At 40.1% G+C, this 23,267-nt stretch overlaps 2 protein-coding genes across 3 annotated transcripts; both read left to right on the top strand.

Moving 5' to 3' along the window:
* The first annotated feature begins 61 nt into the window (after nucleotides 1-61).
* Nucleotides 62-9,609, top strand: vamp4 (vesicle-associated membrane protein 4). 2 transcript variants are annotated; one of them, XM_087785176.1, is made up of 9 exons: nucleotides 62-234; nucleotides 2,000-2,098; nucleotides 2,529-2,630; nucleotides 5,290-5,336; nucleotides 5,449-5,499; nucleotides 6,362-6,462; nucleotides 7,453-7,532; nucleotides 8,560-8,611; nucleotides 8,706-9,609. In XM_087785176.1, exons 2-9 carry the CDS (start codon nucleotides 2,096-2,098, stop codon nucleotides 8,729-8,731), a joined length of 462 nt encoding a protein of 153 aa, XP_087641302.1. In that variant the 5' UTR covers nucleotides 62-234; nucleotides 2,000-2,095; the 3' UTR covers nucleotides 8,732-9,609. The 2 variants fall into 2 exon arrangements, with proteins under 2 accessions (XP_087641302.1, XP_087641303.1); XM_087785177.1 differs by lacking the exon at nucleotides 2,000-2,098.
* A 6,054-nt stretch (nucleotides 9,610-15,663) lies between these two features.
* Nucleotides 15,664-22,972, top strand: myoc (myocilin). Its single transcript, XM_087785178.1, has 5 exons — nucleotides 15,664-16,261; nucleotides 19,660-19,725; nucleotides 19,793-19,885; nucleotides 21,256-21,467; nucleotides 22,086-22,972. The coding sequence occupies exons 1-5, from the start codon at nucleotides 15,784-15,786 to the stop codon at nucleotides 22,671-22,673; spliced, it is 1,437 nt and encodes a 478-aa protein (XP_087641304.1). The 5' UTR covers nucleotides 15,664-15,783; the 3' UTR covers nucleotides 22,674-22,972.
* The last annotated feature ends 295 nt before the right edge of the window (nucleotides 22,973-23,267 follow it).

The following is a 23,267-nucleotide window of genomic DNA, read 5'->3' on the forward strand; positions in this document are numbered from 1 at the left end:
TTGAACATCTGCATCATCATCCTTCTTCCAGCTGTTTACCTTCACTTCCGGTCAGCTGACCCAGACGGAGGAGAGAAGCTAACACGTCCAGGATGATCATCTGTTCTCACCGTTAGAAGTGGATTTAAAATGAAGTGAAAGGAAAACCCGACCCTCGTCACTGTCCTGCAACCTAGAGTCACACACGAGTGTCTGTCTGTTGAAGCTCGTCGACATTGAGGAGCAGGTTGTCAGGTGAGCAGCAGGTCGCTAGCATGTTAGCATCTTTAGCTATATTCAGAAATAGACATTTAAATCAATGGTCGCAGCGGCCTTTGAGGAGCTAACAGATGCTAACTGTTTTGTTAGCCCTTTTTATTTGTATGTAAATTGTCTGAAACACAGCGTTAGAAGCAAGGAAACAGCAATTGAACATGCACATTTCTTTCGCCATTTTCACATGTTACTTATATTGTTGTCATAAATGTTATTGTTATTATTGTTCAGCTAATATGCCGTTTAAGCTTTGTTAAAGGTTCTATGTTGGCCCAGAGAATACGAACAACATATGTTTATATTTTATTGCAGCTTTTTTTCTTCGTTTAATATATATTTCTAATATAATGTAGGAATATTGTTGTATTGTATTATCTCGTATTGATGGTTAAGGGAGAAATGGAGTGATAGATTGACTCATTTCCATAAAAGGGAAGTGAAATATTGAACATTAAAAGTTGTCAATTCATTAGTAAGTTTGACTTGGGGTTTTAGATCACCGCTAGTTAATTATGTATTTAAGTGCGGGTGAAGTGATTTATTTGGACCTACTTTTTGGATCATTTATTGATAAAAATCATTTTCAACCTTCACAGATAGTTGTTTTTGTGGACATGCATATAATAATACATTTTAAGTAATTAAAAAAGATGATTTTAAGCAACCCCATATGCTCTGACAGAAAAATGGGCGTGGTTCAAATTTTGAAGTTGACACTGACATCTCAATGACTTTCAGAGTAAAAATAACTGACATTACAGAGAAATTGGGGCGTCATAGCTCAGATGGTAGAGTGGTTGGCTCGTGGTTTTAGAGGTTGCCGGTTCAATCCAAGCTCTGGACGAGATTGTGGCGTTTTACCCTGATAGCACCTGATGGTTGTGCTGGTGTCCTGCGTCGCAGCCTACTCCCATCAGTGTGTGATTGTGTGTGTGAATGGGTGAATGTGTAACTTGGTGTAAAGCACTTTGGTTGCTGAATATGCACAGAAAAGCGGTATATAAGTAAGAGCTATAAGAGCCAGAAATAAGCGAGAATCGACGTTTCACTTATCTTCATTATTTAAACATCTAAACATGATGTTTCTGGTCTGTTCATGTTGTAAAGGTCCGCTGAAAGCTGAGAGGCTGGATTTACAACAAGTAAAGATCTGTGTTTTATGAATTGTAAATTAAGATTAAGGACGATCGCAATTCAAAGAAATACACCACATTGGTGGAAATATTTTACAGAATGATTTGCTAATAGATGTTACCACTTCACCTGCACTTCAATTCACTGGCAGGATTGTAGCTACAGCTGTTTAAGGATGGAAGACTAGTGTTTGAGGTTTGTGTGTGTCATGGTTGGAATATAATTCTGTTGATTGATCAGGCGATCAACTGAACTTTATGTTTTTACTTGAGTTTTTGCCTCTAAATACTATGTTTCTTCATATATGGTCTTCTTAAAGAAGATTGATTGTGATTATAAGTAGTATTTATAGTAGTTAGTACTTGTAGTAAGATTAATGAGCTATTTTGTCACGTACTTTAGCTGAAGTTCTATGCCTCGACTCAATAATCTTGATCTTCGACCAGGTTCCTACATTGAACAGGCAAAAGGATGTGATTGCCTAACAGGCGTGGTCAAAGGTTGAGTAGATCCAACACTAATGCTGTGTTTTATCTTCTATTTCTTTCCTGTGTCTGCATGCTCTCGCTCCTCCACGTCCTGCCTTCTGCTTCTTCTCTCTCTGGGGAAGTTTCCCTCCTCTCCTGGCCACTGAAAGGCCTTTCTTCAATCGCCTTGCCAGAGCAGGACGCTGAGCTCGCTCCAGTGTCGGACTGAACTGGATTCAATGGTATACCTACAGTATATTCTGTATACATGTGATGGTATTGTTGAATCCGGTAGGCTGGTATTACTGGTATTAAGAGGCTCCATAAAAGAATGTCTCTGGCAGTTATTAGTTATGATAACTGAGACAGAAGTCTACATGGTTTTAAGGTTGTTGCTCCCAAAGTTGTGCTTTTGGGATGTATTCTTCCTAATAAGAGATGAGTGTTTTTTTAATGACTGCTTAATAATTAAACTATTATACAGAATATCTAGAACGTAAAAGTGATTCACCTGATCACTGATGGAAGGAAATATTCCAGTTTAGCCGTTTGTTGCTGACAAGGCTGACATCGGATACTGCTACTAAAGCTTTTTGTTTATGGCGTATGTGCTTTGTAGTGCTTCATCTTATGGAAATGGTCTCTCAAACATCTCTCTCCATATCTTAATAGAGGGAGCCAGAACAGGAGGAGCAGCCTGAAGACAACATGCCCCCCAAGTTTAAACGACACCTCAACGATGACGAGGTCACAGGATCCATCCGGAGTGAGAGGGTGAGATATAAGCTACTATGTCACCAACTGATGTGTTGATTTGAGGGTCGCTTGAACAGATATTGGATCTCTCTTCTACTCATCCGTATGTGTCTGTCTGTACAAAACTATCTTTTCATTGAAATATTTACATTAGGTTAGGTTAGGTAGAACTTTATTGATCCCTCAGGAGGTCTCCTTGGGGAAATTGCCCACTGAAAACACTTGAAATCTTGTTTACCATAATTATTGTGCTGTGATTGGTCAAGCATCATCAATCCCAGAAGTCTCCACCTCCAAGGTACTCATTGTATAAACAAAGTAAGGCTTGATTAGTGAAGACCATTATTAAGGCATGATGAACTCCGCTCTCGTAACCTCTCGTTTGCCGAGATTTCAGACAGGGGAGAAATTTATAAATGATGATTCAAAACAACGTCATGATGAGGGACTTACTGCATCTTGGACAGGAAGACTTTAACATTTGAAATATGTGAGTGAATCCGGAGAGTTGGGTTTTAACAACAAATAATCCGATTTCTAGAATTATTTGAAAATCCAACTGTTGTTTGTTAAGTCGAGGCAGCTAGCCGGCTTGGAAATAACTTAAATTGGAATCTTCTTTCTCTGAACATAAAAAAGAAATATGCCACTTGTCTTTATGACTTCATAACTCTAGCGTAGTACTTCATCACAGTAATGGTGTAGGTACCTTTTCAACACTTCCTGTGTCATGACCTCACGTCCTGCAAAGGACCTTTTAAAAGCTTTTTGAGTGATTGAAACTTCAACTGAAGAATTTGAATTATGTGTATGACAAAACATGTGACTGGTTGTCACAATGCTGATTGGCTCAAACCTTACCAGGTTTTTAAAACTTATGAGTTATCTTTGTTAAAAAATGTCTTAAAATTTCAACTGCTATTTATTTGGTAGTTTCTGTTTGTCAATTAGGTTAGGTTAGGTTAGGTTAGGTAGAACTTTATTGATCCCTCAGGACGTCTCCTTCGGGAAATAGTTTTTTCCAATTAAATTAATTAAATTAAATTAATTAATTAAAGGTTTGTAGTTAACCGTGAATTATTTTTACTCAAACAGATGCTTAGGAAATCATCCAATTGACAAAGATTGTACATATAAATGTTTTATGTGTGGTACAAAGTGCACTCAAATAATTTAATTCAAGCTCTGTTTCCTCTTAAAAGTAGTTGGTATTTGCAGGATATGATGTCATCACATAGGAAGTGGTAAGGCAGAAAGATCTGGTACCAAAACAACATGTTTGTTTTTAAAACACATGAGGACAAAACAACAACAGAAGTTTGTGGATGTTGTTCTGCAGAGGTCTTTCTAAAGAAAAACATAATTTACATCCAAGTGTGTTTTTTTAATGAGCTGCATTATTACGTTCATAAAGTCTGCCAGAAGAACACGGAAAAATTATATTCAAATAACATGTGGAAATGAGGATTGTGTTGTGTCATCTTAAAAGGATCCTGTCATTAATCCAACATTTGGGTAAAAACACGTGTTAATAATTGACAAGATTTAAGCTTGAAAGCACGACCGTTGATTAAACAACTAGCTGTGAGGACTTAAAGGATGCTGAGGCCTCCAAAAGTCTGGTCCTCATTAGATGATCTTGTGACATCTACACCTCCTGTTCACCACATCACATTTTATTTACTTCCTCAAATCTGGTTGCCTTTCTGTTTTCCAATTTGTTTTTGTCTTGAACTGGGATCAAAGTGGCGCTACAGGGAGATTCAAACAAGCCGTTCTTCATCTTGTCTTGCCTGAGTGCTCCACCTCACAACCTCTCATAATAGCTAACAGACCACTTGTGAGAAGATGGTTGATAGCAATATTTACTGAAAGTGAGTGGAAGAAAAATAAAGTCTGAAGTTACATTCTTGTACAGTCTGTACAAGATGATTAAACAATTGATAAATACATTTTTATTTTGTATTGTCTACTTGCTACACAACCATGTTCTTATCCTACCACTGTATCTTAGACTTCCAACACACAAATATTCTACATTGTGTTGCATATTTCCACCTGCAGTAGAAGACTTTGTCAATTAAGAGTGTTTTCTTAACTGCAACTCATCTGTGCATTTTGACAATCTAGTAATGATAAAAAAGATACAGATGAAGAAGCTGAACCTCTATACATATCATTGTTATACGTTCTAAAGCACAATACAAAATGTTTAGTTATACTTGTTTAGAATCATGTTTTAAATAATGTAGAAGAATATCCCATAGATTGTGATTTAACTAAAGCATATATACAAAAGGTATTGGATCAGTATAAAAAAAAAGGTCTCATCAGAGACGGTGATATTTTTTTAATAGATGTTTTCTTTCACGCAGCTTATTGTTCCACCTCCTGCTGTCCAGACCAAAACGACCAAAACTGTCTGTCTCCCCTGTTTCCTCATTTATGCAGGGAAATCCAAGCCCCTGTCTTCTGTCTCAGGTGTTGACCGTTGTTATTGCCAGCACTGATCCAGACAGAACCGCTCGGATTTTCCATCAGCTCAGTCATTGATGCAATCTTGTCAGAAAACGATGGGAAGGATAATGTGTTCCTCACCTTTCATTCCAAAAGTTGTTCTCATGGCCACCCACATTTATTTGGAAGATGTGACCTTTTACCCTTTTGTCTCTTCCAGAGAAACCTCCTGGAGGAGGACTCGGATGAAGAAGAAGACTTCTTCTTGTAAGTTTTACCACTTCAATCTCAGTGAAAGAACAGCAAACGTCACCAACTTGAAGTTGGGGTGTCACGTTTTGATGTCCAAACAATGACCACATCTGTGTTGGTTTTCCAGGAGAGGGCCAACAGGACCCCGGTTTGGACCACAGAGTGACAAACTCAAAGCGTAAGTCATAAAAACATTGTGTCGGCCATTGTGCTGCCAATTGAGAGTTATGTAAGTGGTGTTTACTAGAGGCTGCAGGATTTTAACAGGTTGTGTAAGAGGGGCTGTAACGTGCGACTTCTTGTGTAACCTCTTCCCGTACGCTTCTGGACTCTTGTTTCTACATCAACTCAAGCGAAGATGATTTTTGACACTGGAAACCACAAGTTGGTTCTTCACACTACATTCTTGCTTTTACCGTCATTCTTTGACTGACATTGTTTACCACAGAATATGAGACCATCGCTGGTGCACCTCTTACTTTCCAATTCAAGCAAGATTTCTTAGCTTTAGTTTGCTTCTGCAAGCGGGATTTACATGACATTTCGCTACACTTGGTTATGTGTAGACAAAAAGTGGATGGTCGTCCACCATAGTTACGCCCGTAACGGCGTAACTTAGGGAAAGTATAATCTTGTAACGATGCCACCAGGAACTTTAGTACAGGATTGTGAAAATTTATTTTTTACCAAATTGTCTTGCAACGTTGTCTGACTTGTCTCTGTGTTTGTCCTCCTTCACCAAAATTCCCAGAAAATATTGTTGCTCCAACATCGGTTTCACTCTTATTTGACACCAATTGTTGATAAAGATAATCCAGGTTTCTTATCTTATCTTTTTAACTTATTTATAAACAAGCTAAATCACAACAGAATACAATGAACTTCTTTTTTTTTAAACAAGTAATTACAGTAAATTGTAAATAGTTTGACATACTGTACGTGTATTTTTTTTAAATTTTGGCACAATTGTTGGTATGTCGTAGGTTAAAATCCAAAGTGAAGAGCTGACCTTTTTGATCAAGTCCCTGATGTTGTTCCAGGGTGCAGTCGCAGGTGGACGAGGTCATCGACGTGATGCAGGAGAACATTTCCAAGGTCATAGAGAGGGGAGAGCGACTGGAGGACCTGCAGGACAAGTCAGGTGAGAGACGTCCTGCGGTAGATGACATCCTGACCTCAGTTTAGATCCCGTCAGTTGAATGAATATATGAAAATAATATAAATTAAATACAATCAAATCAAAGACAGCTGATGGGTCGAGCAAGTTCTTGAACTGTTCTGTTTTGGATTGATCTCAGTCTACTGTCTGGGGGGGCAGTGTCTGTTGGTTCATTAGTACATGTTTGTTTCTTGGTCTACAAATACTCCTGTGTTTGACAAAACAATAAATACGTGTAGCATGATGGATTCTTGCGAAAACAACTTATTCTAACCCGGATTAAGTTTATTTTTTGTTGCTGTTTGATGTCTGTGACACGAGTGATTTACACACTTGACACAAACAACGCTTGTTTTCTTCTCGGTTGATGGAGAGTTGAAATGTTCTCATCACAACTTCAACACAGATGTTTGTCTGTCTACTCAAACCAGGCTGCATGTGTGCAAGACATTCACGTGTCGTCACGTGTTGATGCCACTTGCGGTCGGATTCGTCTGCACACATCGTTCTTTATTATCCGAGACTTTACGGGACTTTTGTTCTTTGACCCGATGTCGGAGCTACCTGCGTTTAAATTCCTGACCATTAACGAGCATCTTCTCAGCAGCCTCTGAATGTGTCTTTGTAGTGGCGACGGATCGTTAACAGACATGTGGAGCACAAGCCAAACGCTGCACGCTCGGCAGCCGTAACTGTCAACATGCACGTAGTTAATGACAGTATCCAGGCGACAGCACCGGTGTGGGCGAGCGTCTTTTTTCGTCCGAGGCATCAGGACCTCCGAGAAAATGTTTTTGCTTGTTTTCCGACTCGCTGTCTAACATCAGGCGCCATTCAGAGTGATGTGGTAAATAAATATGCACTGAAGTATGAGGCCGAGACACGCCACACGTCTGAGTCACAAGAAGAAAAAAACACCTTCCATCACCGTTGTTGTTCCGTTGTGTAATCTCCTGCTGTGTGATGTTCCAGAGAGTCTCTCTGACAACGCGTCGGCCTTCAGCAGCCGAGCCAAGCAGCTGCACAGGAGGATGTGGTGGAGAGACATGAAGGTGAGTGCCGCATATTTCCAGCTCTTCACCTCCGAAGCTATAAAGTACACATTAAATATTACCCAAAATCTTTGAGCAGTCATGGTCGCTGGTCAAAAAACATTTATATTAAACAGGAAGTGTTTTTGCAATAATGTATTTTCATTCTGGAATCTACCGTATCTTAGTTACTTATCTTAAACATTAGCAAAAATACAAAAAAAAATAAAATGGAAAGAATAGTTATATATATGTTTTTTATTCAAAAGGATTTTTTCGAAACCACCTCAGTTTTTTAAATATTATTTCGTAATTTTGTATCTGTAAAACATGAATTAACTTGTGCATTTTCTTAAAATGTATTTAAAATAATTTAGAGGGATAAAGGGTAAGAATTAACATAATATTGAAAGATAAGAAAAATCCTTACTGAAATATATTAGAAACTATATTTAAAAACAATGTATATAGTTTAATATTTACATAAAAATAAATAATTAATCAAATACAAACATGTTCACAACTTCTTTATACATCGAACATGTATACATTTGTTACATCCTACTGTGACGAGTATCTATTGATTTACTCTGAACTTTGTATTTGTCAACACCACAAAGAATATCAGGTCCAGTCAAATTACCAAAGAATAAGATCTAATAAATAATCATAATATCATTTAAATGGAACCTCACTCCCTCCATCCCCCGCATTTACTCTATTTTAATAGTAAATTACATCTTGCAGGTCTTTAGTTTAAGTTTTGTTTTTACACACAAAAGAGCAATTTGTCTTGTCTAAATTATGCCAGTTACAAAATATGATTAGAGGAAAATCATAATAAAATAACTGGATATACTGGAGTAAAACGGTTGTCATGTAATTCATTAATTCTAGAATACTGTGAAAACATAAAAGTAGTGGATTCCAAATAATTACGTTTCATATACTTCATATAAAAACTCATTATTTTTGTTCCATGTTGAATAATATTCTGCTCTGAATCAGTGTCTGTGTTGTGAGCTGACGTTTCTGACTGTGTCCACAGATGAAGATGATTATTGCTCTGGTCGTCGTCGCTCTATTGCTCATTATTATCAGTAAGTTCTTGGCCCGCCTCACTACGACAGCTTGATCTCATCAAATCTGCTCACGTCTTCCTCTTCTTTCCTCTCATCCGGTCTTCTCCTTCAGTTCCAGTGATTATGAGGTATCGCTAGTGTCTGAGGGGAGAGGTCACCGCCGCACCGGTCCAGCCCAGGAAAGAAAATCACTCGGATATTTAGGTGTTTCTATAACGGCTTTGGAAATGGTTGATTTGAAATCATAACAAAAGCTGCTTCATGACATCAATTTGTCACTTAATCTAAGGGAAATCTTAATAATAACCACTTCCTCCATGTGACCACACAGCCGGAGAATCATGCAACATTAATTTATTTAGCTGAATCCCTTAAGATTTATTTATTTAGTCTAATTTATACATGTTTTTCATAAATATTTACTTTCAGCTCACTGTGTTCTTAACAGCCTCGGTGCTTCGAAGGAATGCTTTGAATAATCAGGTCCTTCACTGTCTTGAGATGCGGCAACAATCACGACCCACCAATATATTCCTAATTTTACTGTCACTTTGACCAAATCTCAGCAACGAAAATGTTCTCTTATGGATCCGAATGTTAAAGCGTTAGCTTGACCTTAAATCGACTTTGAGAAGGTCATATGGAGCACATACTTTCAGGGGGCGGAGCATCTGAAGTCAATCTGTGAGCCAATAAAATGGACTTTTATTCAACTCCATCAAAGTCTTGGTAGCTGGCCAATGGGACAGGAGAAATGTATCGCTAATGAATGTCTAATCTCCAGCTGCCCTTGAACGTCTCACCTCTTTTCTTTACTGCCCTCAACCTGCAGATGGTTCTTTTTTAGTAGTTTCGTTTGATGTATGGTTTACTTGAAGAGCAGAAATGTGAAACTGTCGTCTTTTTAATTTATTTCAGCTGTATATATTGATCCTGTCATGGTGTAAAATAATCCCGCAGTGAAGCAGGAGCCTGTGAAATACTTTTTGCTCTGAAATAAAGGAGATATTAAAGGGCTCTGGTCTGGTTTGTTCTGGTCCGAACTGGTGAAGAGTTGATGGAAATACATTAAGACGGGAGAATAAATGCCACTTTGAGTGGTTCACAGTGAAATGATGCCAAAAGAAAGTGTCTTTCATCTCGTCTCATTACCAGATATTTTTATAGGTCTGGTGGCAGAGAAATCCCTAGATGGCACTAAAGTTAAAGAGGGAAGTGTTATTGTTCTGACAGACCTTCTGTTCTCACCCGGAGGCTCCGAGCCAGAGCGGAATATCGTCCACGACACACCGGCAGACACGGAATGGTACCGGCCGACAGGCGTCTGCGGTTTTCTTCAATTCACTTAGAGGGAAGATGACTGTAGTAAAATGGTCCAACCTAACACGATCTGAAGCCTCAGTTTAATCTCTTGAGTCGGACTCTTCTCGTTAAGAATTACGGGCAGGAAAAGGTCGGCGAGGTCAATTGAGTGTAAACGTTTGCAGCTGCTCGGGTCATTAACGGTTACAACTGCTAATAAGGTTTCACAAAACTACCTCTTCAGGCGTTAAGATAAATTAAAAATGGAGACAACAATATGATTCTCAAGTCATTGCGATCACCTGTTTAAAAAAAAAAAACTGATTGCCAGAATATTTACAAACGCTAGAAACAGTTTGTATTCAGCCAAAAGTGTTAGTAGTGATCAAGTAAAAAGGGATTTATAAGTCAATCAAACCCTCAAATATTACACTCGGCTGTTGTGCTGATGACAGTATATAATAAATATGAATTAAATGTAATTAAATGAAATAAATACAAATAAACCACATCACTTTAAAGTGGACATATTAAAATAGATAATTAATAATTTAATTTAATTCTATTAAAATGATTCATGATAAAATTCACCACTATGTTTGAGGGTTTGATTGACGTAATAAGCATGAAAGTGTGGATAACTGTTTAGCCGTCATAACCTAAAGTCACTTATTGACCATATTGACATGAATCAGAAATCATAAAGAAATAATAATATAATTCAGAGGAAAATGTCAAAAAAATAAACATAAATATTTAAAATAAATCAGTTAGTCATAGAGAAAATATTCAAAACCAATACATAAACTGCTAACATGCAGTAAATAAATTCAAGTGATATTGGATTACAGTATTAACATTTATTTCTGTTCAATCTTATAGTAAGACAAATCATAATATATTAATAACAGATAACTAACAAATAATTAAGTAAAAACAACAAAATAAACCATTAAGGTCATGAGTTAAAATGATAATTATAAAATTGTGAGCTGCTATGAATTGTGCTTGTGTGTGTGTGCACATGTGTGTGTACATGCGACACAGCAGTTCCTCCTGACGTGCCCACTTTGGCAGCTCCGGATGTTTTGGTGGAGGCTAAGCGTCTCATACTGGACAAGTTTAGATTCCAGGCATAGCGGCGCTAACATTAGTTGAGTAGAAGTGAGGGGGGATAAAAAAAGAGGGGCCAGGATCTGTCTCACTCTGCTGGGTGTGTGACTGATGAAAACAAACCTGCAAAAGTCCTTCTGCACTTTGAAAATAGCCGACCGACATTAATGGAAATCTAATATCACGACTCACCCTCCAAGTTCTTTGACTTTCCCTGCAGGTCTGCCTGTGGTTTTACTCACAGATGTCTTTTGAAGCCTCGCTCCAGCCCGTCTTTCATGTCCGTCCACCTTCATTCCTGATGCTGAGACCGGGTGGGAGATCAGAGGGACTGATTGGTTATCCCACTCATCAGTCTGGGTCATCGGAGTCCAGCTCCAGCAGGTACAAACGCTGTCGGAGCCAAGTATAGATTAAGAGTTTTCAAGAATACGTGCGCTCCAGATCCTCACGGCTCAATTTCCCCTCGGCGACCTTTGACCTCTGAGCTGAGGATTTGGGTTAGGTCGGGCGGGGTCAAGGGTGAGAGATATGAGACACTCAGACAAACAAACGTGTGCTTCCACACCTGCATGAACGTCACTGACATTTCAATCTCTTGTCGCTCCTGACAAACGATCTCGTGTCACATGACCTCAGATGGGACCTGCAGGTGTGAGGTGAGGAAGACCAGAGGATGAAGAGCAGTTTCATCTGGGTTTTCTCTTTCCTAAAACCCTTCGTCCATCCAACGATCTGTTTTCTTTGCTATTCCTGAGAACAGACTGGGGGGGCAAAATCTTTTAGCAGTCGTGGGTCAAACTAAATTTACTTTTTACCAAACTGCCTTCAACAAGAAGTATAATTGAGATAAATATTATTTAATAATCTCAGTCTTAATTATCAAATGAAAACATTTAAAGTTATTGTGATAATTAAGGAACAAGATAAAGGTTAAATCCCAGATAATTCCTGGCCTTGTCCGTATGTTTGATCATTGGAGGTCTCAGTATAAAAGAAGAAATCCATAATATGTGTGCTTTATCTTGTCTTAAACACCAACATCTTTATCACTCCAACCATCCAGCGGGCCACATAAAATGACTTGCTAGACCACATTAGGCCCTTGATCCGCATGTTTTTTCCCAGAACTTTTACTTTGACTGATTGTATTGCGATCCTTTTTTTTCTTCTACCTAGGTCTTGTGAACATAGGTAGGGGAGGAACAGGTCAATCGGGAGGTTTGCCGTTTGGCTCAGCTCTTTCTTCACCAGGACAATACAAAGTTCGCTTGATAGTTTATATTTGAGGTCTCGTTTGTTGATCACAACAGAAGAAAGGACCACATCATGTGTTTAATGCAAGTTCTGCCAATAGGAATTAAAAACAGAACTGGATGCACGTCAGCCTTAAGTTGAAACTTCTCTGGATGTTCAAATAAAACAGAATATTTGTTTCAGAGCTTAATTTAAAGTGAGGTAATGATAATAATGATTCCAATGAATGAATGGCGGCACGGACAGTCGGCTCCAACTTTTGCTGTACTTGATTCCCCTGGGTAAAATCATTCAGAGATTTCCTGATGTTTCTAACCACATTTTTGCTGATGACATCCAGCTCTACTGCTCTTTTGATCCAACTGAGCCCCAGAGGCTGAACAGCTTAGTCAATTGTTTGCTAGAAATCAAACAATTATTAGATTGTACGTTTTTTTTGTATGAGATTGTACTGTGTTTTTGTATATTATTGTGTTTTTGCTTTATTTGTATGTGATTTATTATGTAAACGGTCTGCATCTTTGATGAGGACTACAGAAAGTAGCATTGTGGTAAATCTGGTTCAGCCATCTTTTTTAAATGTAACTGCAAATTGTCCTTTTAAATAAACTGAACTGAACTGAACAATGGCTGAGTGAAAACACTTTGCTGCTAAATGTGGACAAAACTGAAACTCTGGTTATTGCACCTGATGATAAGGTTCCAGGGTTGAGTCAGTACTTGGGCGACTTAGGTCAGTCTGTCAAACTGAGCCTGAAAAGCCTGGGTGTGACATGTCTCCAGTTAAACACTGCAGAAAACTGACTTCCTTCAATTGAGAAAAATCTCTAAACTTAGGAAAATGTTGTCACAACATGATCTGAAGCTTGTAATCCATGAGTTTGTGTCTTCTCGTCTGGACTATTGCAACAGTTTGTTTTCTTGTCTAAACAAGAAGGAGCTGTCTTGCCTGACCCGCTCTAGTAGAAGAACTCACATTTCTCCGATCCTTAAAACTCTTCACTGGCTGCCAGTTTCTTTCACGATCAACTTTAAAATCCTGGTTCTTACTTTCAGAGCTATTCATGGTCAGGCTCCTCCTTACATCATTGATCTGATCCAGACTTACACCCCAGCTCGGGCTCTGAGGTCTGTGGATCAGAATCTCCTGATGGTTCCTCGCACATAGCTCAGGACCAGAGGAGAGAAATCCTTCCAGACTGTTGCTCCTAAGCTTTGGAACGATCTTCCTCTCCCTCTGTGTTTGATGATCTACTGACTCCCTCAAGAAACATCTGAAGACATTTTTATTTGTTCAGACTTTTCCTTAATCTTCTGGGACTCCTGTGTTTGTCTTATGTCTCAGGATCTTTTAAAGCATGTATTTTAACTGTGTGTTGTTTTGATTGTTTAAGCGCTTTATGACCCTGGTCCAGAAATGCGCTTTACAAATAACCTTTACTTACTTACTTACATTATATACATTCTTCTTTCTGTGCAGCCCTATAACAAATACCTCGCGGACCATTACCAGACCCAAGACCACTTGGTCGACTGTGTGATGCTAGTGACCTGACACAAGCATTTGGAGGCGCTTGCTCTATGATTGACTGGTAGAAATCCCAGAACTTGGTGACAGTAGTCGACCCAGCGAAGGGAAACTGTAGCACATCCCAGTATGTGAAGCATGACAATCTCAAATATTTCTATAATTAAAGACAGTTTGATGTTCTTTAACTCCAGAAAAAACTTTTTTTCAGCAAAAGTTTATTTCCGTCTCTTGTTTTCAACATTTTGATTATACGTTGTTTTGTAGATGAGGAGGAATCACTCAAGATTGTGTTTGAAAAGCAGAATCAAAGGTTGTTTGTAGATGAGTGATAGCTGAGAGAGAAGTACAAACAGATGCGTGTTCAATCATTTTCAATGAAATCCTGAACACTGGTGATGATGCTGAATCTTTTGCAATATTAATGGTTAATATGTTCGTGTCAGACTTAATCACACAAGAGACCAATGTCTTCTAGCTTTCAAGATCACCGGCCGAACACAATGTGTATTTACTCTCTGTTTATTCTCCTTCATCAAACATTTACATCTAATTCTTTTTTCCAACATCAGGTTTTCAGAATAATCTGTGTTCCTTGCATAAATGTAAACTTTATAGATCCTAACATGAACATTTATCTACTTTCTTTTGACTCAGGCATCTGACTGGCCACATTTGGCCCTCGGGTCTGACACATATGGTGAGGGTTACAAATACTTACATACTTCAATAAGGATTTGGTTCTTGATCATTTCCCACCTTTTTTTGGAAGATCTTTATGTCATGTTAAAATGCTCAAAGTAACAAATGGTATTAAGATAAAATCCTTGTGTTTTCTGCTATTAATTAAAAAAATTTCAATCTGTTGAAATGTTTAGACAGAGTTTAAATCTTCTTCAGACATGGTAAACTTCCAATTAATACACTATATAACATCACAATTAAGCTGCATGTAATTATGGTTGTGACTCAGGTTGAATAAATTCTAATCTTATGTATGGGTGATTACCCATCAATTGGACTTGCAACCTCTACCTCTGGTTACGCAGGTCTGTGTTGGCCGCTTGCGTCACTTTCTGGACCCCCACCAGTTTTGAAAGTGGACACCAGCTCCTCAGGAGGTAATTGTATCCAGACAGGTCCTGCCTTGCTCAAGAACGAGATCTGACATCTGCATCTAAGTCCAAGCACACGGCAAAGTCTGCAAATTATAGAACTACGTATCAGCATTGAAAATATATTTTTTGTATTAAACAAACATTTAATTTTGTCATTTTATATACGGACATGGTAGACAGAAACACCTAAAAAGAATTTAGTCCTTTAACCAAATTATTTTTTCTGTGCAGTGCTTTTAATTGGTTAACCTAATTCATTTAAGCTCACATTAATTATGTAGGATTGGGTTTTCTTAATTGTATAAATGTGTGAATACATGTAATAAAAATGAATATTACCAAATAAAAGAAGTGACTTTTCTATATTTCTATCATGTGTGTCAAACGCCAAGACCCCTGACTCAACCTGAATTATTTTTCAGCCAAAAACACCACTAAATTCACTAAATTATACTGTTGCTAGTTTATGTTTAATGGCTGATAACAGGTGACACAATTTTATCCAAAAGTGATGTATAAGGGGGAGAATTTAACCTTGAAGGGACTTTAAGGAGAAAAACTATTTGTAGGTAATAAAGATGAATAACTTTGAGGTTTTTCTAAAGTCAACTGTGGTCCTTGAAGCATCCCCTCCCTGCTTGCTCTTGATCCCACCTCCACCATGTCTCTCCCTCTCCCTCACCCATATCCCCCTCTCGACTCTCGTCACTCCAACTCCTCCCGTCACGTTGTATAAATATCTAAGAGGGTTTTGAGGAGAGCTCAGAACGGTCCACAGAAGACTCATCACACATTCACCAGTAAAAGGAAAGTAGAGCCTGTTTGAGTGTTAGCGCTAATATTTTTTTTGGGGGGAGAAGATTGTCTCCAGTATGTTCGTCCTTCTCCTCTCACTGAGTCTGTGTGGGCTCCTGCTGCCAGCTGGAGCTCAGGACCGAGCCTCCCTTTGGAGAGCCAATGACAGAAGTGGCCGATGCACCTACACCTTCTCTGTCCCGAGCCCTGCGGAGTCCAGCTGCCCTCAGACCGGAGGTCCAGAGTTGGAGTCCTTGAAGGCGAGACTCAGTATCTTAGAGGCGCTCGTGTCCCGTCTCGCCGGTGGAGATGCTGCTGGTCCCAGAGATGCTGCAGGGAAAGCTCAGACGGAGCTCCAGGAGTCGTTGAACCGAGCCGTGGCTGAGAAGAACCAGCTGCAGGGCCAGAGGGGTCGTCTTGAGAGGGAGCTGCAGGGTCTGCAGTTGAGGATGGAGGAGACGAACAGGGAGATGGAGAGACTGCGGAGTAGACCCTGTCCCCCACAAACCCAGAGTAACTCCCAGCAGGACAGTGGACTGATAAGACAACCTGGAGGTAGGTCCAAATTCTTAAAGAACATATTTTGCTGCGAAGTAAAATATATTTGGGAAATGTATTCTTAATCAATAACAAGTTAACTTGAACTTTTTAAAGTAAGTTTCTTTTGTTGCCACATGACCTTGATTAAGCCCAATTTTGAAGGAAGGAAAAGGAGGTCAAAGGTAGTTTTATGCTTAAAGGCCATCAAAGCTGTAAATACGGTGTGTGCTACATCCTGTGTGTGCAGTGTTTTGGTTGCCCCAATAGCTGGAGGGTCTCAGGTTTCCACTGCCCACCTCCAGCCAGCGGTCATGAAGCTGGCAGGCCATAGACGGGTATTTATGAGTCCCACTTGCCGTCTTTATGACCGGTGTTTCCCTCCACACTTGCGTGAGGCAGGTTGAGGAGAGTACAGAGGAGGGGGCTTGAAATATGAGGCGTGCTTAAGGAGGGTTCCATGCCTTGGCCTTTTCACAGGGATTGTGATGACGTGCGACACAGAAACGCAAGCAGACCTTAGACAGTATTTTGACGTCAGGCAGTAGGGCCCCACAAAACTGCAAGGTTATCTGAAGAGGATGGTTAAGCTCTGGTATTCTGTTTGCAGGGGCCAAACAATCATTTGATGAGCTTCCGCTCACTTCTATTGACCCAAACTGTTGACCCCCTCCTCTGTTGTGAGCTCTGCGTGTGAGGCGTGCAAAGATCAACAGCAGTAAATCCCTCCACACATCCACTGCACATCCGTACCCCCTCAGCTTCAGGGACGCTAGCGTGGATTTCCTCCTGCTGTGCTCCTCTCGTTGGCACCTGTAGAAAGAAATACGCAGAGAGGCTCCCTCTGGTCTGAGGGGGGGCATATGAAGAAGAGATCATGAGCTGAGAGTTGAATTTCATGCAGAAGAAGAAGGTTTGCCACAAGCATTTCGACATCAAATAGACATCCGGTAAATTGTTATTTAGTAACTTTTAAAATAGACACTTGAAAACACGAGCCAGGGAAGCCGCGCGCTAAAAGCAGATATGCTCTTTGGAAAAGGGTAAGCGTTGACCACAGACACAGAAGCTAGATCGCCTTTTTATAAACCAGAGCATCACAAATTCAGCACAACTTGAGACAAGTTGTGTGGCGGGAATCCCTCTCAGGATTCCAGAGGCTTTGATCATCGGGACTTAACATTTGTTGGGTTTTTAATGATCAAGTTTGGAATATAAAGTTACCAAAAAGTTCTTAGATGGTTGAATAAAGAAAATATTGAACGTTTAGTTCGTGTAAAACAGTGGTTGTCAAAATTGGGGGCCACTAAGGGAAGGGAATAATGTAATTTGTCTAAAAATGATAATATATAAAATAAAATATGTTTTAACCATTTGCCCTAAACATGCAACATGCCACCACCTTGATCTTCGGTTTCTAAAATATTTGATTCTACCTAATCAAACCGTGTTTAAAGACGTCAAATTCTGCGTCAACCTAAGCTAAGATCTCATGGTCATCTAGTATTCGAAAATATGAGACACCAAACATCAATTATGGCTTTACAGACATACAGAAACGTGCTTAATAAATAATAACATTGGAAAGTGAATAAAAGTAAGGGAATACAGTAAGGTTAGGTAAGTTTGAGGGGGGATACAGTGAGAGAAAAGAGGAGAGTATGGGAGAATCCATGAAGGTGCTGGAGAGAACTCTGGATCCTTAAACATGGTGGAGATCCTGGATCCAGCAGCAGCTCTGGAGGTGGAGCCCTGGGGCTCTGGGAGTGAAATTAAAAGTGTGGGTTTAAACTGCACAGGTGATGAATGTAATGCAGGAAAAGAACAGTATAAAAATTAAAAAAAAAGGGCTGATTCAGAGCCTGAGTCAGTCCTAACCATAGGCTTTATCTAAAAGTAAGGTTTTAAGATTGTTTTTAAACACAGATAAGGTGACTGCCCTCTGGACTGAAGCCGGTAGTTGGTTCCACAGCAGAGGGGCTTGATAACTGAAGGCCCTGGCTCCAAATCTACATTTAGAGATTTGTGGTATAACTTATAGATCTTAGTTTAAGGATCGTAACGTCCTAGAAGGTTGATAAGTTTGAATTAGTATAAAGCTTTGTAGGTTAAGAGAAGGATTTGAAATTGTATTCTAAATTCTACTGGATGCACATGTAAAGAGGACAGCTCATGAGGAATGTGATCGTGCCTCTTAGTCTAAGTCAGGAGTTACAGTAGTCCAGCCAGGACTTCCACAGGAAGGACATTTTTTATGTGTGAGTTAAATGATAAATCCTCGTCAAAGCAGACACCCAGATTCAGTTTACAGATTACAGCGGTACTGGCAGAAGGGGCAGAAAAGCTAGATCATTAGTTAACGATTGTCTGAGATGTTGTGGACCAACTAGTAGAACCTCAGATTTGTCCGAGTTCAGTAAAAGGAAGTTTTTGGTCATCCAGGACTTGATATCTGTAATACAGGACTGTAGTTGTGTTAGCTGATTCCTTTCATCTGGCCTCATTGACAAGTAGAGTTGAGTGTCATCAACATAACAGTGAAGGTTTATAGAGTGTCTTCTGATCAAGTCCCCTATTGGGAGCATATAGATTGTGAATAGATTGGACCAAGAACAGAACCTTGTGGGACACCATAGCTGACCTTAGTGTGTGTCGATGAGAGGACAGAATCAAGAAAAGAAATGCTATTGGATGGTAGACTAGAGAAGTAATTGTAAGTTGACTTGCTTTTAAACATCAGAATCACAATGTAGTCCACGTGTGAACCAGGCTCCGGATGTACTTCTCTCTGACATCCCGGACCAAAAAGGCAGGATGGCGGGACACATGGCATCCACACTGCATAACAGACGTGTAGAATTAGAAGGATGTTTGTGTGTGCAGATGATGATGATGAATGGCTCTGTCTTGGGGGAGCTCTTAACTCAAAGCCATTAACCCCAACTTAACCCACAAGCTTCTAACAATCCTTGAAACAGAAGTGAAAGTCCTCACTTCATATGTCACTGATTTTTAAAGATTGTGATTGGATATCTGTCTGTGTGTGACCTGTGATGGACTGGTGACTTGTCCAGGGTTTCCCCCGCCTCTTGACCTCAGAAGCTGGCATAGACTACATCCCTGCTTCTGGGAAGACTGGAATAATTCCTCTCTTGCCCACAAAACAGGATTTCTATCTTCGGGTTGCGATTGTCTCCAAGAGCGAGTCGGGCACTCGGACAGTCTCGAGTGTCCTCCGTTCGGACAAACCAGCGACTGTCTGACTCCAGAGCAGCTGGGAATCCGTTCAGAGGTGTTTGTTTCCTGCTGCCACATTCCCTGCTGTCAGTAGTGCCATTGCCACGTTTGGTTGCCCAAAACAAACTGTCCCGATGTCCAAAGTGCCTGTCATAAAACATTTTTGTCTACATGTTTAGGTTCCAATCCCATGCCTCACCACCTCCCCCGACCCAACAGGCAGGGAGACAGCAGCGATTTGAGAGGTAAGCTTGTCGTTTTTCTCAGCATAAAAGTGATTCTTCATAACATTTCTTATCATTGTTCATCCAGCTGACTCAGCATGGTTTGGATCTCCGGGCTTCCAAGAGCTTAAGGCTGAAGTGACGGAGGTTCCTGCGCCGGACAGTACTGACGATAACTCAGGTTGTATAATTCAATAAGACTAACAAACAATAAAAGTATAACTTGAATTTCAGGCTCCACTGTCATCACCTGCTCACTTGTCTTTCTGTTAATACTTCAAATCGAGACCCTAGAAAACCTTTTCAAACTTTCCTTGTGCGACTCACAAACTAACCTTCTTGCATTATTCAAAATGTGCTGGCAAACGGATCAACCAGAGTAAAATAATTATAGAAGAAATAACAATTAAACGCTTTTAAACACAAAACATAAAACAAAAACCAAAGTTTCAACATTTAAAATGTTAAATTCAATCATATTCTAAATCTATATATATATCCATATTCTGTAGCCACTGATACACTTCCAAACACATACATAAAACACATACACAGAAGACGAGATTTTTAGGAAACAATTAAAAGTTTACTTCTTAAACCATATGAAAGAAACATTTTTACATTTGTAAAATGTCAAACTACTACTGTAGTACTTCTTTCATCTTATAATTATCTTGTTTATCCATCTAAAAAGTGCTGATTCATCATGGGCGAGAGCTTTGGCTGCTGGTAACATCCTCCTAAAATCATCAAAGTGTCTCTGGGCAGCTCACAATTACACTCTTCTATCTCTGACCTGCCAAATATGACACTGACCTGCCCCCCAACCCCCAAACCACCATCCGCTCAAAGAAAATACTGCTATTAATACTGCTGCATTTGTGACAGGAACATTAGCCTCCATCCACCCTTGCTGGCTGGGACAGACTTGGTTCTTATTTCAGGTGACGGGATGTTAGCTGGATGTCTTGTTCCCCTTTATTCTGGTCCGTTTACTGTTCCCTGGATGTTTATGGACCATAAAAAGTCACACGTGCAGTTGACCGGTGAACTTTATCCAAGCTCTGCTCAGGAAGCCACACAAGTCATTTGGCAGATTCCCATCCGTCCCATCCGTCCCCCCCGAAGAGTGTATTTCGGGGAGGGGTAAATATATACATCCTCCCTTATCACTTTTCCAGACCCAGTTCCGATGACTAACAGAAATCTTCGGAGATGTCAGGAAGCATCGTCCAGTGTGAAGATAAAAGACCTGAAAATACCTTTTGTAAAATAAAACACAAGGTGTGCTGTCCTACAGAATAAATGTTTGGAAGTTTTGGAAGTTCAGGTTATTTTATATATTACCCTTATGAGCATTTTCAACTTTATATCTTCTAACTATTACTGCAACTCCTATGTCACCGATCTCCCCTGCCGGCCATCTCCATCCTGCCTGCACTCTCCTCTTTACCCGTCTTAATCGCTCCGATAATCTGTATTGCTGTGATCAAGTTTCACTCCCCTGTATTGAATTGCTCAAATCTGATCAATATGCTCAATGTGTCCCAGGTTGTGGAGTTCTGGTGTCAGTGTCGGAGCCGGTGTCTCACAGGAAGGCCGACAACATTGCAGGGAAGTATGGCGTCTGGATGCAGGACCCCGAGGCCGTGTCCCCTTACGGCCCTAACATGGTTTGGCGCATCGACACAGTAGGCTCCGACGTCCGGCAGATGTTTGGATATGAAGACATGGAGCAGCTCACCAAAGGATTCCCGACCAAGGTGAGCGCAATATACAGGGCTCTGATACTACGATACTTAGGAACAAACTCTTATTTTTCTTCAACACAGTGGTCACTCGCACTAGTTTACCTTCTACAGTCTTCCTTTTTTTGCAGTTTTTTTCAGACACAGTACTACATATTTAATATATTCTAGCAAACAGCAGTTAGGAATGACAAAGCCCCTTCTCTTTGTTGACTCTGTTACAAACAGGTGATTTATATAAACTGCAGATAAAGTTTAACCCTACCATAGAACTCAGTGGGAGGCACTAATTACTGTATCCATCAATAATGGTGCCAGCAATACAGTGAACTCCCATGATGCCGTTCTACTCACTGCTATATTTATTAACAGCTGATTGGTCACAACGATTCTGTATTTAAATTATACGTTGCTATAAAGTTGCTAAAAGTAATCAACAGTTGTGATAGGTTGGCTGGGCGGCAAAGCATTATGGGAGGGTTGTCTAGATGGATGGCACCTTGTATTCACTGTTGAGTTTGCATGTTTTTTCCTAATAATACCTAGTTTATTATTTCCAGTTTAACATACATGTTTTTAGTAATAAGCTTCTGGTGGTTATCAAGGATTCTAATCATTGTTGTGGACCTGCAGGTTCTTCTGCTTCCAGAGCCTGTGGAGAGCACGGGGTCTACACTCTACAGAGGGTCCCTCTACTACCAGAGACGTCGCAGTCGCACCCTGATCCGCTACGACTTGGCGTCCGAGAGCGTGGCAGCCCGTCGCGACCTCCCACACGCCGGATTCCACGGACAGTTTCCCTACTCATGGGGCGGCTACACCGACATCGACCTGGCCGCAGACGAGCAGGGGCTCTGGGCCGTCTACTCCACCAGCAAGGCTAAAGGCCTCATCGTCATCTCCCAGCTCGACCCACATAGTCTGGAGGTGAAGAGGAGCTGGGAGACAAACATCAGGAAGAACTCGGTGGCCAACACCTTCATGGTCTGCGGTAGGATGTACGTGTTGGCGAGCTACACGGCCCCAAACACCACCATCAACTACGTGTACGACACCGCCAGCAGTCAGGGGAAGTCTATCTCCATCCCCTTCAGGAATAGGTACCGCTACAACAGCATGGTGGACTACAGTCCATCCCAGAAGAAGCTCCTTTCTTGGGACAACTTCCACATTGTGTCCTACAATCTGCGATTCCAGCCGTCTAACCAAGACTCTCAGTAGACATTTCCCTCCTGCACCATCTGCACAGACTCTTTCTCCTTAACCCTGCTTTTCTGTCCACAATCGTGTTCTTAGAGGAATTATTTTTGTACCGCCCTGAAGTCCGATGTATGATTATTTTGTTGTAAAGCTCAGTCTAAAGTTGTATAATCACATGCCAAAATGATTTTAAATGGCTTATTTACAGATGATTTATCAATAAAAAAAAAAGCTGATTTCTCACCTGGTGTGGATTGAAGAACTGCATGCTCTTATAACCTGGTGTTCAAGTCATTTGGAATAAAGTTTCTGAAAAGACATCACTGTCATCTAAATGAATTATTTCACACATCTGACTGCACCAAAAAATGATACTTTGCAACAAAGATTTTAGAGGAGCCTCAGAGTAAACTATCAAGTTCGTAGAGCAGGGCTTCCCAGCCCTTTTCCGCACTGTAGACAAATAATGTAAAAATTATTTAATTAATAAAATGGCATATCCTGCAAAAATCTATTTTAAAACTTTAAAAATACATCTTATCATAAGACTGTTTCACTGGAACAAAATGATTCCAAATAGTTTGTCTTTTACTTATTTCATTACATATTTTAAAC

Source organism: Callionymus lyra, chromosome 2 (assembly GCF_982586985.1).
Source record: "Callionymus lyra chromosome 2, fCalLyr1.hap1.1, whole genome shotgun sequence".
NCBI classification, from domain to species: Eukaryota; Metazoa; Chordata; class Actinopteri; order Syngnathiformes; family Callionymidae; genus Callionymus; species Callionymus lyra.